The following is a 15993-nucleotide window of genomic DNA, read 5'->3' on the forward strand; positions in this document are numbered from 1 at the left end:
AGCACCTCCCAAGGGTCGTCTTTATTCACTGTCAGCCCCGGAAAGAAAGGCCATGGAAGACTACATTAATGACTCTCTTGCCGCCGGGATAATCAGACCGTCTTCTTCCCCCGCAGGAGCGGGATTCTTCTTCGTCGGTAAGAAGGACGGTTCTCTTCGTCCATGCATAGATTACCGGGGTCTGAACGACATCACGGTTAAGAATCGCTACCCACTGCCCTTACTTTCGTCTGCCTTCGAACTGCTGCAGGGAGCCACCGTATTCACGAAGCTGGACCTTCGCAATGCCTACCATCTAGTGCGGGTGAGAGAGGGAGACGAGTGGAAGACTGCGTTCAACACATCAACCGGCCACTATGAATACCTCGTCATGCCATTTGGCCTCACCAATGCCCCAGCAGTTTTTCAAGCCCTAGTGAATGATATCCTCAGGGACATGCTAAATACATTCGTTTTTGTGTACCTTGACGATATTTTAATATTCTCAAAGACTCTGTCAGAACACACGCACCATGTCCAGTTGGTCCTGCGCCGCCTGCTGGAGAACTCTCTTTTCGTGAAGGCAGAGAAGTGCGAGTTCCATGCCAAGACCGTTTCATTCCTGGGGTATGTGGTGAACGAGGGCAGCATTCAGATGGATCTCACGAAGGTGTCGGCTGTCACGTCCTGGCCAGTCCCTGAGTCTCGGAAAAAGTTGCAACAGTTCCTGGGCTTTGCGAACTTTTATAGGAGGTTCATCCGAAACTATAGCACAGTGGCTGCACCACTCACGGCGCTAACCAGCACTAAACAACCGTACCAATGGACAGCAGCTGCTGATAAGGCCTTCAATAGCCTCAAGACACGTTTCACTTCCGCTCCCATCCTCCAGATGCCAGATGCAGCAAGGCAGTTTGTGGTGGAGGTAGATGCTTCGGACGTGGGAGTGGGTGCAGTGCTTTCTCAGAGAACAGCCGAGGATGGCAAGATGCACCCCTGTGCCTTCTACTCCCGTCGGCTAACCCCAGCCGAATGCAACTACGACATTGGGAACCGCGAGCTGCTGGCCGTCAAGCTCGCCCTTGAAGAATGGCGGCACTGGTTAGAGGGGTCAAAGGAACCATTCGTAGTGTGGACAGACCACAAAAACCTGGAGTATATCCAAACAGCCAGGAGGCTGAACTCCCGTCAACAGCGGTGGTCTCTGTTCTTTACCCGCTTCAATTTCACGCTCTCCTACCGCCCGGGATCTCGCAACATCAAACCTGATGCCCTTTCCCGGATGTTTCAGAAGGACGAGACCACCGCCATGCCCGCCTCCATTCTTCCCAGCCACTTTGTCGTAGCGGCCCTCACCTGGGAGATCGAGAAGCAGGTCATGGAGGCGCTTCGGAACCAGCCAGGCCCAAGCACCAGCGCCCCCAACCGTCTGTTTGTTCCAGCAAACCTCAGGTCACCTGTGATTCAGTGGGGGCACGAATCCCGTCTGGCCTGTCATCCCGGCATCACTCGCACCCTTCATCTGGTCCGCCAGCGGTTCTGGTGGCGGCGGATGAGACAGGATGTCCAAGAATTCATCCGAGCTTGTCCCACTTGTAACCGAAACAAGACCCCCAACCAGCCTCCTGCTGGGTTGCTGCAACCCCTACTCGTACCCAAGCGGCCCTGGTCCCACGTTTCACTGGACTTTGTTACGGGTCTTCCGCCCTCTGACGGACACACAGTCATCCTTACCATTGTTGACCGCTTTAGTAAGATGACCCACTTCGTGCCTCTTCCTAAACTACCCTCTGCTAAGGAGACCGCCCAGGTGGTCCTGGAACATGTGTTTCGTATCCATGGCCTACCCCAGGATATAGTGTCAGACCGGGGGCCGCAATTCTCAGCAACCTTTTGGAAGGAGTTCTGTCGTCTCCTTGGGGCCACCGCCAGCCTATCATCTGGATTCCACCCGCAGTCAAACGGCCAAACTGAACGCATGAACCAGGAGCTGGAGAAGGCACTGAGGTGCGTGGCCTCCCAAAATCCCCGGGCCTGGGCTCAACACCTGCTCTGGGTGGAATATGCCCATAATTCACTCACCAGTTCCGCCACCGGGCTCTCCCCCTTTCAGTGTGTCTACGGGTATCAACCCCCACTGTTTACCAGCCAGGAGGCGGATGCCACCTGTCCGTCTGCTCTTGCGTATGCCCGCCGCTGCCGCCGCACTTGGGCCCAGGCTCGCACTATGCTCCTGAAGTCTGGAACCAGCTACGCCGTCGGTGCCAACCGACGGAGGGCCCCAGCACCTACTTACCGGGTTGGTCAGAAGGTCTGGCTGTCTGCCCGGGATCTGCCGCTGCGGGTTGAATCACGAAAGCTGGCCCCTCGCTTCATTGGTCCTTTTCCTGTGCAGAAAGTCATCAGTCCAACGGCGGTTCGGCTTCAGTTGCCCACTTCCATGCGGGTCCATCCCACCTTCCACGTCTCCAAGGTCAAGCCGGTCCATGAAAGTCCCCTGGTCCCTGCATCTCCGCCGCCGCCTCCTCCGCGCCTCTTAGATGGCGGTCCGGTCTTCACCGTCCGGCGGCTGCTCCGCTCTAGGCGACGGGGTAGGGGTCTCCAGTACCTCGTTGACTGGGAGGGATATGGTCCGGAGGAGAGGACCTGGATCCCGGCCAGGAGGATAGTGGACCGGACCCTCATCACTGACTTCCACCGACTACATCCTGATCAGCCTGCAATCCGTAGGGGCCGTCCCAGAGGGGTCCCTAGCCGTCCTGCCCGCCCGGCTTCCTGTCCTGTGCCTGACCCTGATCCTGTCTCAGTACCTGTCCTGTCTCCCGACCGTGACCCTCCAGCTCCTTCTGAGGATGAGGAGGTTCACTCGGACCGCTCGGAGGAGTTCTGACCCGCCGCCTGCTCCCCTCCACCCTCCCGGCATGATGTTGTTCTTGGGACTTCTGGGGCCGTCCCTTAGGGGGGGGGTCCTGTCATGAGCATTCTCTCTCCCTGGTAACAACCTTAATTGAATTCAATTCTCTGCCACTCTGCTCACTCTCTCTCTACTCTGCCTAACGAGCTCCACCTGGCTCTGCCCCACTCTGCTCTAATTACTCTGCCAGCTGCACTGCATTTCTCCACTAACCTCTCCCAGTATATAAAGCCCTGTTTTTCAGCCAAGCCCTGTCAGATCGTCTTCAAACCTGGACCAGTAACCTGCCTGTCTGTCTACTCTCTGACTCCTACCTGTGATTCGGATCCATTCTTGACTGCCTCCCTGTTCTACTGCCCCGGTTATCCCGACCTGCCTTCCGGATCTTCTCGATTACTCTCCGATCGATCTTCAGCCCCCCCGGTAACTCGAATCTGCCTTCTGTCTCTCACCACGTTTAGTGCCTAGCCCTGGTCTGTACTACTGCCTGCTGTTCATCTTGCTGTTGTGTGTGTGTTCCCCCAGGCCTCCGACCACCAGACGAGTGAGCCCAGACGCGTCACCACCCTCAGCCCGAGACGCCGCTCGATCACTGGGGGACACACACACTCAGTACCTTGGACTGGAACCCCTGACACCCCTGGCACTCCTAGCACCCCTGGAACCGGAACCTCCAAGACCTCACGATTCTCTCACTCCTCTTCCCCCCCTGAACCCTTCAATAAAAAGACTCTGAATTTGAACTTGCGCTCTTGGGTCGTCTTCTGTCCGTGACACCTTCTGTTCTCCATTTACACCATTTGCTTAGGTGAGAACATTCGCTTCCACGGATTTGTCACTGTTCACTGTTTGGTCATTGTTATGCGGATGATATTCAACTTGATCTGTCTTATACCACCTATTGCTATTTCTTTTCTGCTAGGATTTCTGTATGTTTCAGGGATATTTCAGTCTGGATGAAAGATCGACACCTTCAGCTCAATCTTTCGTCTCTGCTATTCCCAGCTAATATAGCTATTCCCCAACAGACCAGAATACAACTTGGCTCATCTTCACTGGCCTCTGATAAACTTTCTGATCCGTGTATCTTATACAACATTTGAATGATCAGACCTTATCTAAAACATATCCCACACAACTTCTTGTGCAGGCCATGGTTCTTTCCAACAGGACTATTACAATGCACTGTTATCTGGCCTACCTGCTTGTGTAGTGAGACCATTACATATGGTACTACGTAGGCACGTATGGTATTTTAACCAGCCAAAGAAGACACATGTAACTCTTGTCTTCATTGGCTTTTATCACAGCCTTAATTACATTCAAATCTCTTACTCTGGCCTGTAGGACACTTACTGGATCTGCACCTTGCTATCTTTATTCCATGTTCCAGCTCTATGTCTCTTCTCACCGACTGTTGTCCTCTGATGAGCTGCTATCTCGGCCTTCCCTCAACACTAATAAGTCACAGTTGAGACACTTTTCTACTGTGATTCCTTGTTACCTAATGCACTTCATTCTAGCAATATTTCAAAAGCGTCTAAAGACTTGTATATTTACCTCTAAGCATTGATTGAGTGCGTAGCAACCCCTCATCAGTAAAAGACCATTTATGTGTAGTTGCAGTCTCACTTTCCTCAAGATGCAGGGTTCGCTCACTACTGTGATTACTTTCTCCATGTCCCATACTTGGAATGAGGGCAGCTGACCTGCAGGATTGACAGGTGAAATGTGGTTCCATCTTATTGGCCCTGTTGGGTAATGCAAGTGTCTCTTTCTCCCAGACTGGCTGATGCTTGTGCTTTGCACAGTTAACACACAGGTGGTTAGCATTGTGCATCTCTGACAAGGCCTCTTTCTCCTCAGTGACATTCCACTTAACAGACCCCTGAGAGTGCTTCAGGTCATCAATCTCACTGCCCTTCTGCAAAGGCCTTGAACCCTTCCTCATTACCAATTTGTGATGAACAATACACCAGACTGCCAGAGTGACTAAGACTCCACCTAGGATCAATAAACCAAGAAGGTGTTACACAGAAAAAATGGGCTTAAAAAACACAGGCTGTTAAAGGTACAGTCCACTGTTCTGGACAAGGTTTGTTGATATTAAAGCTCACAGCAGCTACTCGAATTACACCCCTCCCTTCTGTGCTGACTGACATGTTGATTGTCTGGAATAGTGTATGGCTCGTTTCAAGTCCTTTTTTTCGTTTTCATTTACAGAGCCAGGACTGTGTATGGACACCAACTCAAACAAGACAGCTAAAGTACAGAAAGTTTGAATGTCACAAAAAGTGGACTGGACAATAATCACAGATTTCACTTTTATCACAGATTTCATTTTTTACATTGAAGACCTAGCACCTAGCATTTTCATAATTCATCATAATCTAATAGTCGACTAATACTTATAAAGAACAGATTTCACAAGGATACTTAACTCACCAGTGAAAAACAGGATTGATGCCAGTGCTATGTCTCTTGAGTACTGCTGGGCAGTGATCTCACTTCTGGTTTTTACATTCACTGTAATATTTATTTTTGGTGGGACACAGTTGGCATCAGTCAGCTCAAGCACAATGTTCACTGCTGGATTGTCAGTGCTGACACACATCATGTGTTGGCCATTATGCAGTATTTTATCTGGGGCCTGGATGTAACTGTTAAGAAAAGAGACAAGTTCACGCAGCTCACAGCTACACTTCCATCTGTTCAAATCTAGATTAAGCTCAGAGAGCCTGGGCAGATATGAGAAAGCATCTGGGACATTCTCAAGCCTATTGCGAGATAAGTCCAGCATTCGTAGCTGTGGTAGATTTCTAAAACTATCTTGTCCCACGTGTGTGATGAAGTTCTCTGAGAGGTCAAGTGTCTCAAGGCTGCTTAGATCAGACATGGAGAAGGTTCTGGAATTCAGTGTGGAGATCAGATTACCCTCCAGCCGAAGGATCTTCAGTTTTCTGCTGTTCTTGAACCAATAACCATTAATCTCCTGAAGAGCATTATTGCCCAATAGCAGAGTTTCCAGTTTAGGAAGCCAAGAGAGGGTTGAGCTGTTCAAGGTCTGGCTGGAGATATTGTTATGATCAAGTAATAACGTTTTTAGTTCAATGAGATTCTGAAAGGCATTCTCATTAATTGTGGTAATTGCATTGTTGCTTAGCCCCAGCACAGACACATTGGTAGTATGGGACAGCATGGTGTAATCCACAAGGTCAATCCAACCATCTGTCAACATCAAGGCCCGAATAGTCTTAGGAACACCTGGAAATAGGCGGCACATTTGTTACACATTACTGACTTGAATGCAATTTCAAAGTAACATGTTATGAGAAACACTATTTCATCCTGCTTCATACAGTACACTATTTTCAACCTGCTATCACCTTGTGCCTCCGAAGATACTTGCATTACTGGCACTAGCCAGAGTTGCTGAATGCCCAGTTTGGACCCATTCTGACATTACTCACCAATAACAGTAGACAGCTTGTGGCATATGATGACATCCTCTGAGCAGACTATACAGGAAGCAGGGCATGATGTTGAAGCCTGGCTGTATGTCTCTGCCAGCAAAAGCAACAAAAAAAATATTCCTGAAAAAATACATACATTTTCCTGGTTAGTTTTAAAACTACAGATTAAAACTATTCATAACAATATGTGAGACAACCTTACTTATCATCATGTGTGACTGAACAGGTTGAGGAAATCTGCTGGTTCTTCCATTGTAGTCGATGGTCCTCAAGTGTCATGTTTTCCTGTCATTTGTCCCTATACAGAAACATCAGCAATGAGTTGACAAATAACAGATAACACAGACTACGACAGATAACACAGACTATATGATGGATAACACAGACTTAGTACTTTCAATGTGCTGCACATTTGTAAAATGATTTGTCAGTGATACTCATCAACTGTCTATTGAACCCCCACACTGACAGGAGAAATAAGTCTAGCCTGTTAGTAGATAGATAGATAGATACTTTATTGATCCCCAGGAGAAATTCAAGTGGGAATGACAGGTGTGTTTACCTTTACATTTATTCAAGTAGCAGACACATTTATCCAGAGTGACTTACCAAATGAGAATTAACATTCACACTATACTGCAAAGGAGACCTTAGGTAACAATATACCAATATATAGGAGATAGTGCTAGAAGGATGTTAGGTGTGTTGGGTTGTTAGATGTGTTTGAAGAGGAGGTACTCTCAGAAGAGTTGGGTCTTCAAGAGCTTCTTGAAGATAAAGAGAGATGCCCCTGCTCTGACTGGTAGCACTTGGTTGTTCCACCAGCAGGGAAGGGAACTAAATGAAAGTAGTCTGAAATTGTTGTGTGTGTACTAGGGGCAGCAGCAGTGCCAGACGGTGTTCCTTAAGGGAAATGCTGAGTCCAAGGGGTAACATTATCCTGATGAGAGCAGTTCAGTTCAAGAGGGAGCAGATCCAGCAATCACTTTGTTGTGGTTAGACATCACATGACCACATACCATTAGCAATTAATTAGAAATAGTTTATAAAAAACAACCTTGCAACAGACATGTACCGATATGAATGTCCTAGAAGACTAGGCCTACTGAAACATACAGATTACTGAACCTCAAAGAGACAAAATATTTATTTTCTTCATGGCCATCTACTTTTGCAATAGCTGTCAGTGTTCTTTGTATGGCACATTACTTCATGCAACGTAATAAACAAGGATTCTTCTTTACCAAGCTCAATATTTTCAACATAATAAATGAGGATTCCTCTTTACCATGCTCAACATAATAAAAGAGGATTCCTCTTTACCAAGCTCAATATTTTCAACATAATAAATGAGGATTCTTATTTACCAAGCTCAACGTAATAAATGAGGGTTCTTCTTTACCAAGCTCAATATTTCCTTGTGTGCTGGAGCATTGTCTCCAGGTATGACAACAGCTGCAAAAGGGATTCAGTGACTGATTAACGCATCTTGGATAACAGACATGAGTATCTTATTTCAACTGATGGGATGATCACTGACACAGAAACTGTTCAGCAGCAGTTCCTCTTCAGAAGGATAGCGGAAGATGTTATAAGGCAGTTCAGGTATGAATTTAAAGTCATAAAATCAATAGGCCTATTTCAGGGAAATCTTTAGAAAATTAACAATCACAATCATGTAAAAACAGGGCTATAAAGAATGAAGAATTAAATGCAGTATTTAAAAAAAACTGTTTGTGCAAAGACTCTTTGGAGACTTGTTTCTTGTGTGTAGGTCTGGGTTTGTGTAATTTGTAGGCCTATAGTGAATTATCAGGCAAATTAACACTCACCCCTAATGATGACTCCCACAGGTTACAGATTTCCAGGCTCTAATACAGGTATTTTAGCTAAGACTATTTTCTGTTGCTGTTATTCCAGAAGTGAGTTCGGATCTTGACAATGGAGGAGGTTACTCACAAAAGGGTCAGAGTATACAATTACCATTGGAGTGAGCATGCTCACTTCAGCATTAGGAAATTTGAGATGGGTTAGTGTGAGCGCCTCACTGAAGTCACTCTACTTGTTCCCTTTTATACCATACAGTTGTTTAATACATCAACTAACCACTGCCATATGTATTTAAAAGATCAGGGCCCAGTTTCCCGATAACGATGGAGACACGCACTTCAGTTGGTTTTCTACGATTCATCTTACGATTGTTCGTTTGGTTTCCCCGACTGTTTATGTCACTAAGAAGACGTTGACGATAAGAAAGAGGTAAGAAAGTGAGAAAATGTGTAGGCTTAAAGGAGAAGTTCGGTGTGATATTGACCTAAAGTATGTTGAAACATGATACCGAGTGTGAACTTTTGTCTCATAGCTCATCTCGGCTTGGCCCCTGCACTCTGCTAGTTAGCCAATGCTACCAACAGGTTTTCGATGGGGGTGCCTCGGGCATCGGCCTAGCAATGCAAATAAATCACTGTTTTACACCATTTACGAGGCTCAAAGTAGCTCCACTCTTCATTGGTAGACTTCCGAGGGCCCTGACATTTAAAACGAGACATTGAGAACTTTGAAAAAGCACTGGTAGTTTATTTACAAGACGATTTATACAGACAGTACCTTCAGGAAGTTTACCGTTCGCCGCCATCTTGAATTTAGTCACGATAAGTCGAGCTAGGAGTACGAATGATAAGGGATCAGATTCCAAAAATAATTCTGTGGAAATGCATGGATTCCAGTTGCTGCTACTGGAAGCAACTGGAATCCATGCATTTCCATGGAATTATTTTTGGAATCTGATCCCTTATCATACCTGTCAGATTTTGCCAGATTTTGGAGTGCAGGGGACAAGCCGAGATGAGCTATGAGACAAAAGTTCAGACTGGGTATCATGTTTCAACATACTTTTGGTCAATATCACACCGAACTTCTCCTTTAAATAACATAAGTCTAGGCTTAGATTTTGATGCAGCACAGAAACCACATGTTCCTTTCTCTGCTTTTACCAATAGGCCAAATAAAAAATAGCCTACACTTACACAAAGCTGATGATAAACTATTTTGGCAACATCTCGTTTCATACATTGATTGCATTTTTGTCCGCTTTTAATCTCTTTAAATCCTTGCTATCCTTTTTCACATTAAATCATTGCTATTTTGCACGCTAAAAGCTGATTCATCACAAGTAGGCTAAATACAATAAAGAATTGGAAAGTAGTTAGATAATTGTATTCTAAGCTGTAATTCCCCTCTATGTCCTCTTGGTGACCTCAGTGAGATGTAGCCAGTAACGAGAACTCTGGAGCACTTGTAGATCTACAAGTGTTTTCACAAGCTCTTAAGCTACGATGGTTTTGGGAAACAGTCGGCAAATCTTAAAACATTCGTAAGAGGGACTTTACGACGCTCTTAGGCTTAAGATGCTTTCGGGGAACTGGGCCCTTGTCTTTAATCAGTCAAAGTTAGTTACCCATTGGTTTCCAGAAATGTATTCTCCTTACACTACTGATGTTACATATCATTGAATCAAATCTTTATAACCAGCACACCCACAAAAAACTAGAGAAAAATATTTATTTTCGCAAATGTCATTATAATACTGAAAATGTCAAAGTGATAATCTAGGCTATACCTCTTAGGTATCATCTCATGTAAAGTGTAGATTACTGCTTAAAGAGCTACATTGTGTAATCATGAAACTGTAATGCTGTAATATGTAATTAAAATGAAATCAAAATGAAAAAGTCCTCAGGTGACATTTTGTGTCATTTTCTGCAGTCACATCATAAGGACCATTTTTCCTGCTGCGCCAGGGCTGTTGATTATGTCCTCATGGGCCAGAGATGCTTTCTCAAGAGGGTACTTAGGCCCAACAACAGGTCTGAGCCAGCCCGCCTCCATTCCCGCAAAGAGAGCAGCGGCACATTCGGCTGTCTCCTCCTGGAGTGGAGGGAGCAAAAACACACACAGCTTATGAGTGAGCGTTTACAGGGCATGTTTACGTTACAGTACCTGGGCAAAGCTAAAGAGGGAGGCCTACTAGTAACCCCACAGGTCAGAGGGGTCCTGATGGTGTGGAGAGAGCCTGGCTCACAGACAGCTCTCACCACTTTTGGGTCTGAGTAGAAACTCTTACTGAAACACTGAATACGCCATTTGAATGTCCCTTTTAGTCTGGTTTCTATAGTAGTTAAGTAGTAACTATGGAAAAACCATAAGCGTAACCGTAACATTAATCATTCGATTTGATGGCAAGCAATTTCATTGTTTTTATGACATGGACATGACATGTTAGAGGCATCTTACTTGAGTTGCAAAGAATAATGCCACTCCAATGATACTGGATTCTTTGATCATGGTATCTCGGGGGTTGATCTCAATAGGACCCCTACAGCCAACAATCTGCAAAGATCATTCTAGGATGAACCATATGTAGTACCCAGTTTATGTCAAAACCACAAATAAGCTTGTCAAAAGCACTAATAAGAGTTGAAAGAAGGTCAGTCACTCACAGTTACTCGACCACCGTAGGACAACATCTGTAGATCGTTGCCGAGATTGACATTAGACAGCATCTCTACAATCACATTTACACCCTGCCCATTGGTGGCTTCCTAAAATATAACAGGTTAAAGTATTAATGTTTACATTATTTTGTATATATAGCTTTTGCCTTTTATGCATATCAGATTGTTTCATTACACAGTTTGAATATCAACATACTATTGATGATCTGTGCACCAAAGTCCAGCAAATGACTGAACAAACAGATGTTGCCTAAAATGAATAGACTTTGTTCGAATAGACTTTGTCTTTGACTTGGTTCCTTTCATGAATGTTCTCAACATCTGACTCAAAACATAATGGGCTCTATTTTGATGATCAGAAACGCGGCGAAAAGCCTGACACAATTCTTATCTTACACCCAGTCAGTGGCAGATTTTGCACCATGCGCTTTACTTTTATTAAAAGCCCAGGGGTATGGCAGAAGGTGTGGTCTGGCGCATGATCCAAAAATCACACGGTGATTTTACACGGTCTCACATGCAAGCAGATTCCTTCAAATGCGCTGCCGACTGGCAAAATACCGATGCGCTGTTTGAAGTTGCGCTGCTTGCTGTTAAAGGGAATGACAAATGCCACTCTCATTGGTTGAAAGGATGTTACGCCCAAAACACACCCATGACTGATTAAGAAACAGAAGAACTGCGTCATTGTATAAAATACATGTTGCTGTTGAGTGCTTTCTTTTCTCTTTCTCTGTAAATATCTGTTTATGTCATTTTGCATTTTTAATTTCTTCTTTTTAACACAATTAGGTGTATGCTTTTATATATCATGTATCATTTTATTATTTTATGTAACCGTATTGCCCCCCCCCCCCCCCCGTCCCCATTTATATAACTCAATAAACAGTTGATCACAAAAAAAAGAAACAGAAGAACAACCTTTTTGAACAATGCGCTCGACATTTGATAACAAAACCACCACAAATGTGAACTGGACACACCCCTAAATGTATTTAAGCTTTTCGCCACTGACCATGTGCTTTAGATTGTCAAAATAGAGCCCAATGCAGTCAAACCCAAACCTTTATTTTGGAGACATAGTCATTTTCTCTGTGATTAAAGGCTTGATGGGCCTCATTTTTCAGCACCAGTTCCATTCCCTCCACAGTTCCAGCTGTACCAAGTACCTTCAGCCCAAAAGCACGCGCAAGCTGACAAGCCGCTATACCCACCTGACAAAGGAATACCAGAAACCAAAAGAACAAACGATCAAAACACATCACTTTCTCCAAATTACAGAATTACACATGCACAGCAATCCAAGTCATTCTTACTCCACCACTGGCTCCATGGATTAGAGCAGTCTCCCCAGCTTTTGCATGAGCCCTGTTGGAGAAAAAGTACAGTGTTTTAAAAACACACACTGTGATTGAAAACAAATAACTATGCTTCCATGAAAACAAATAATTAATCATAAATGTAGATTGTTTTTATGTCTTTAACTGAACTCAGTACCTCAAGTGAACATAAACAATAATTTATTTTAAAGAAATAGTATCATGCCTGCCAACAATGATAAATCTACAGCTCTGGAAAAAAATAAGAAACCACTGCACAATTTCTGATGTCATCCTATGGTTGCTGAGTGACTCTTAATTTTGAATATGACCGTCAACTCATTTGAATGTCACTCTTCCCTTCCTGCACTAGTATTTCTCTGTCAATGGAGGGATGTTCAAATAATGTCACTTAATCACTTAATAAATAAATGTGTTAAAATGTGTTTCTGTGTCTCGACGTTGCTTGGTAGCCATTCTGAGAAAAATAGATATATTTCTTGGCGGAGCAATGATTATCTGTGAATAAATCATTAAAATTCTCATTGCTGTGCCTTTATTTTATGAAATCTTGCCAGGTGTATATAGTAACCATTTTAGAGAAGCAATAAGCCCCACAAGGCCGTAGGTTCCAGTGAACTCTGCTTCGCGTTGTGCCAAACAACGGCCCTTAGCTGTTTTAAAATCACTGGAATATATGGCCTCTTGGGGCGTATTGCTTAATTTGGAGAAATCACCACAGTGACAACTTTCACTATTCTTCCCTACATCATTTTATTTTAGTATCAACATCGATTGTACTACAGGGTTCAAAATGCTTTGGAAATACTTGCACCTTACTTGTGAAAGAGGGCACGATAAGCAGTGAAATAAGGGACTCCAATGGCTGCCCCCTGGCAGAAATCTAAGGAGTCAGGGAGTCGATGGACAGCATCTTCAGATGCGACCGCATACTCAGCATAGCCTCCGGTTTCAGTGGCTGTGGCAAAGACACGGTCACCTGTCTACACAAAGAGTTGTGGGCATGGCGGAGAAATTAATTATTGATCTATTTACTAACTATGTAATATGAAAATATGAACCTCACATAAACTGTTTATGGCACTTCTGACCTTGTCCATCACAATAGCACTAATAACGTGGGATTCAGTGTGGCAGCCACTTCCCCATATAACCATGCTGACATGCACTCAAACTCCAAACTTATATCACTAAACCACCTCCATAGAAGTCTGAGTTGGTTGGTGTTGGCATACTCAATGTTGGTTTTCCTACTGAATTGGTGAAATATTAACAATATTGTTCTAACATGGAATACCAAAATCATGTAGATAATATTAAACAATTCTTATGTGCATACGCTTTTTATTTAAATAAAATCAGGTTTATAGGCCAAGTATACTTGCGCATACAAGGAATTTGGTCTCTGCATTTATGAATGCATTGAATTAGTGAACACACAGAACACGCAGTGAGGTGAGGCACACATTAACCCGGAGCAGTGAGCTGCCTTGCTACAGTGGCGCTCGGGGAGCAGTGAGGGATTAGGTACCTTGCTCAAGGGCACTTCAGCCGTGGATGTGGGCATGGGAGAGCAGTGCTCAACCACTTCCCCCGTCCACATTTTTCCTACTGGTTAGGGATCGAACCAGCAACCCATTGGTTTCAAGCCCGAAGCCCTAACCAGTAGGCCATGGCTGCCCACTCAAAGTTAACATTGACTGATATTTAGCAGTTGCTTTTATCCAAAACGACACAGACTTGCAGCGGTGGGAATCGAACCCGGGTCGACAAATGGTCAGTCAGTGACGGTAACTCTGCTCCACCATGCCCACCACTTGAGGCTTATGTTTATCTGGAAAAAGTTTCTACACCCAAAAATAAAAATTCTATTTCAATTTAAGTTTGGGGGGACAGACCACTGTGCCAGGTGTCAAATCAGTGGGGGGAGACATCACTAAGGGTAAATGTGGTTTTCCAGGGTTACCGGCACAAATGGTCATGTGTAGAATCCAGATTGCGCCTACAACCTGGACATTTTTGTCATATGCTATGTCATATGCATATATGCATTTTTGTTATGCTACTACTACAATATTACCACTACAGCTGGATACTGCAAATTGAAAACAAAATATTTGCATAAGAATGGGTATGATTCAGTTATGACTTGAGAGGAAGAAACAATATACTGTATATGTACCTGAAGAAACTGAACTCCATCCCCAACAGCCTCTATAACTCCAGAAACATCTGATCCAGGGGTATACGGAAGCGCTGGCTTTCGCGCATAGGATCCAGACCGAATGTAAGTTTCTACTGGGTTCACTCCACAGGCATAAATCCGAATTAATACCTGAAAGAATTGGTTTATTTGGGGCTGTGTTTTCATCTGACCAGGTATGCTGTCACAGGCCATGGCAGTTCAATGTAAGAATATATTTCAATATTGTTATACACTTACAATTACTATGAAAAATTATTGTTGATAAGCTGTGCCTTAAAAATGCATGCACAAGGAAAATGCCTGGAGCGGTTATTGATTTTCCATGCAACTCTGCATTCTAAAATATTGACAGGTGAGATTAAAATGCAGCAAAAATGGTACAAATATACAACAAACAGCTGAAGCTGTAGTGTTCAAAGCCAAGGAAATTGAGCAACTGGAGCCCAAATAGGCTTTTTTCCCTATCAAAGGCTATCTCACATTTGAGGATGCAATCTCAATAGCAATGCACTTTGCAGACAACAAATGTCCAACTTGCACGGAAAGCAACCCATACACGTTGTATTAAATCACAAACTGATCAAATAAATCCTTCCATAAGAAAAGATACATGCAATTATATGCGTTATGGTTTGTATATTATAGTATGTATTTATTTTCATAGATTATTGATTGAATTCACATTGTTGGGTATTATTGCTGTTCTTCTTGGTGTAGTCTTATCAACTTTTTAAATTGTTTACTGTTAAATATAACTATTGTATTGTTGTTATTTGTAGGCCTATGTCGCTTTGGACAAAAGCGTCTGCTAAATACCATAACCATAACCACATTTTTTTTCCTAGTTTGACCCGGTTACCTGTTTCTGTCCAGGAGATGGTGCGGGTATATCAGAATAAAGTTTCAAAACAGCTGGCCCACCAAACTCTGCAACTCGAATGGCTCGCATTAGCTTCACTGTAGTCATGTTTAAGTACAACAATTGTATTGCAAACGAAGTTTGAAAGATTTCTAGCCAATTTCACGTAGGCTATTTTACATGGACTCTTCAAATGAACCCACACGCAGCGGAAGTATTACGCATGTAACGTAGATTTGGACTAATGTATTATAGGCATGATTATAGTAGGTCCCAAAGCCAATTTCACGTAGATTTTACATGGACTCTTCAAATGAACCCAGACGCAGCGGAAGTATTACGCATGTAACGTAGATTTGGACTAATCTATTATACTCCCAAAATTATAATTCCATATAATATATATATATATTTTTTTAAATAGCTTCAACTGTTCTTATGTATTTAAGCTACTACTAGCTAGCCTCCTTCTAGAGACATTCGCCAACTTTCGTCGGCTAGTCAACTTCCTGTTTAAATGGAGACCAGGGTAGCTGGGAAATGATGTCTTTTGACAGACAGGGCAGGCTAGGCTACAAATAACCCGTCTAAAATGAGTCTTCACTTAGGCCTACTCTCAACCCAGTACTCATGAATCTACCATTAAAACAGTGGGTAAAATTGTATTTATGTGAGCACTGCAAGGCAAAATCCATGGCTATAGCTTAG

The 15993-nt window shown here is 43.8% G+C and overlaps 1 protein-coding gene across 1 annotated transcript; it reads right to left on the minus strand.

The window, feature by feature from the left end:
* Positions 1-9913: 9913 nt before the first annotated feature.
* Positions 9914-15772, minus strand: cryz (crystallin, zeta (quinone reductase)). Its single transcript, XM_076294673.1, has 8 exons — positions 15286-15772; positions 14403-14555; positions 13040-13203; positions 12197-12248; positions 11945-12094; positions 10866-10967; positions 10660-10755; positions 9914-10293 (listed from the first exon to the last, which is right to left on the minus strand). Exons 1-8 carry the CDS (start codon positions 15391-15393, stop codon positions 10132-10134), a joined length of 987 nt encoding a protein of 328 aa, XP_076150788.1. The 5' UTR covers positions 15394-15772; the 3' UTR covers positions 9914-10131.
* Between the last annotated feature and the right edge of the window lie 221 nt (positions 15773-15993).

This window comes from Alosa pseudoharengus, unplaced genomic scaffold (genome assembly GCF_046254945.1).
Source record: "Alosa pseudoharengus isolate Yale_2024_CS ecotype anadromous, Long Island Sound unplaced genomic scaffold, YU_APseudo_1.1 YU_APseudo_1.1_scf_2, whole genome shotgun sequence".
In the NCBI taxonomy this organism is placed as follows: Eukaryota; Metazoa; Chordata; class Actinopteri; order Clupeiformes; family Clupeidae; genus Alosa; species Alosa pseudoharengus.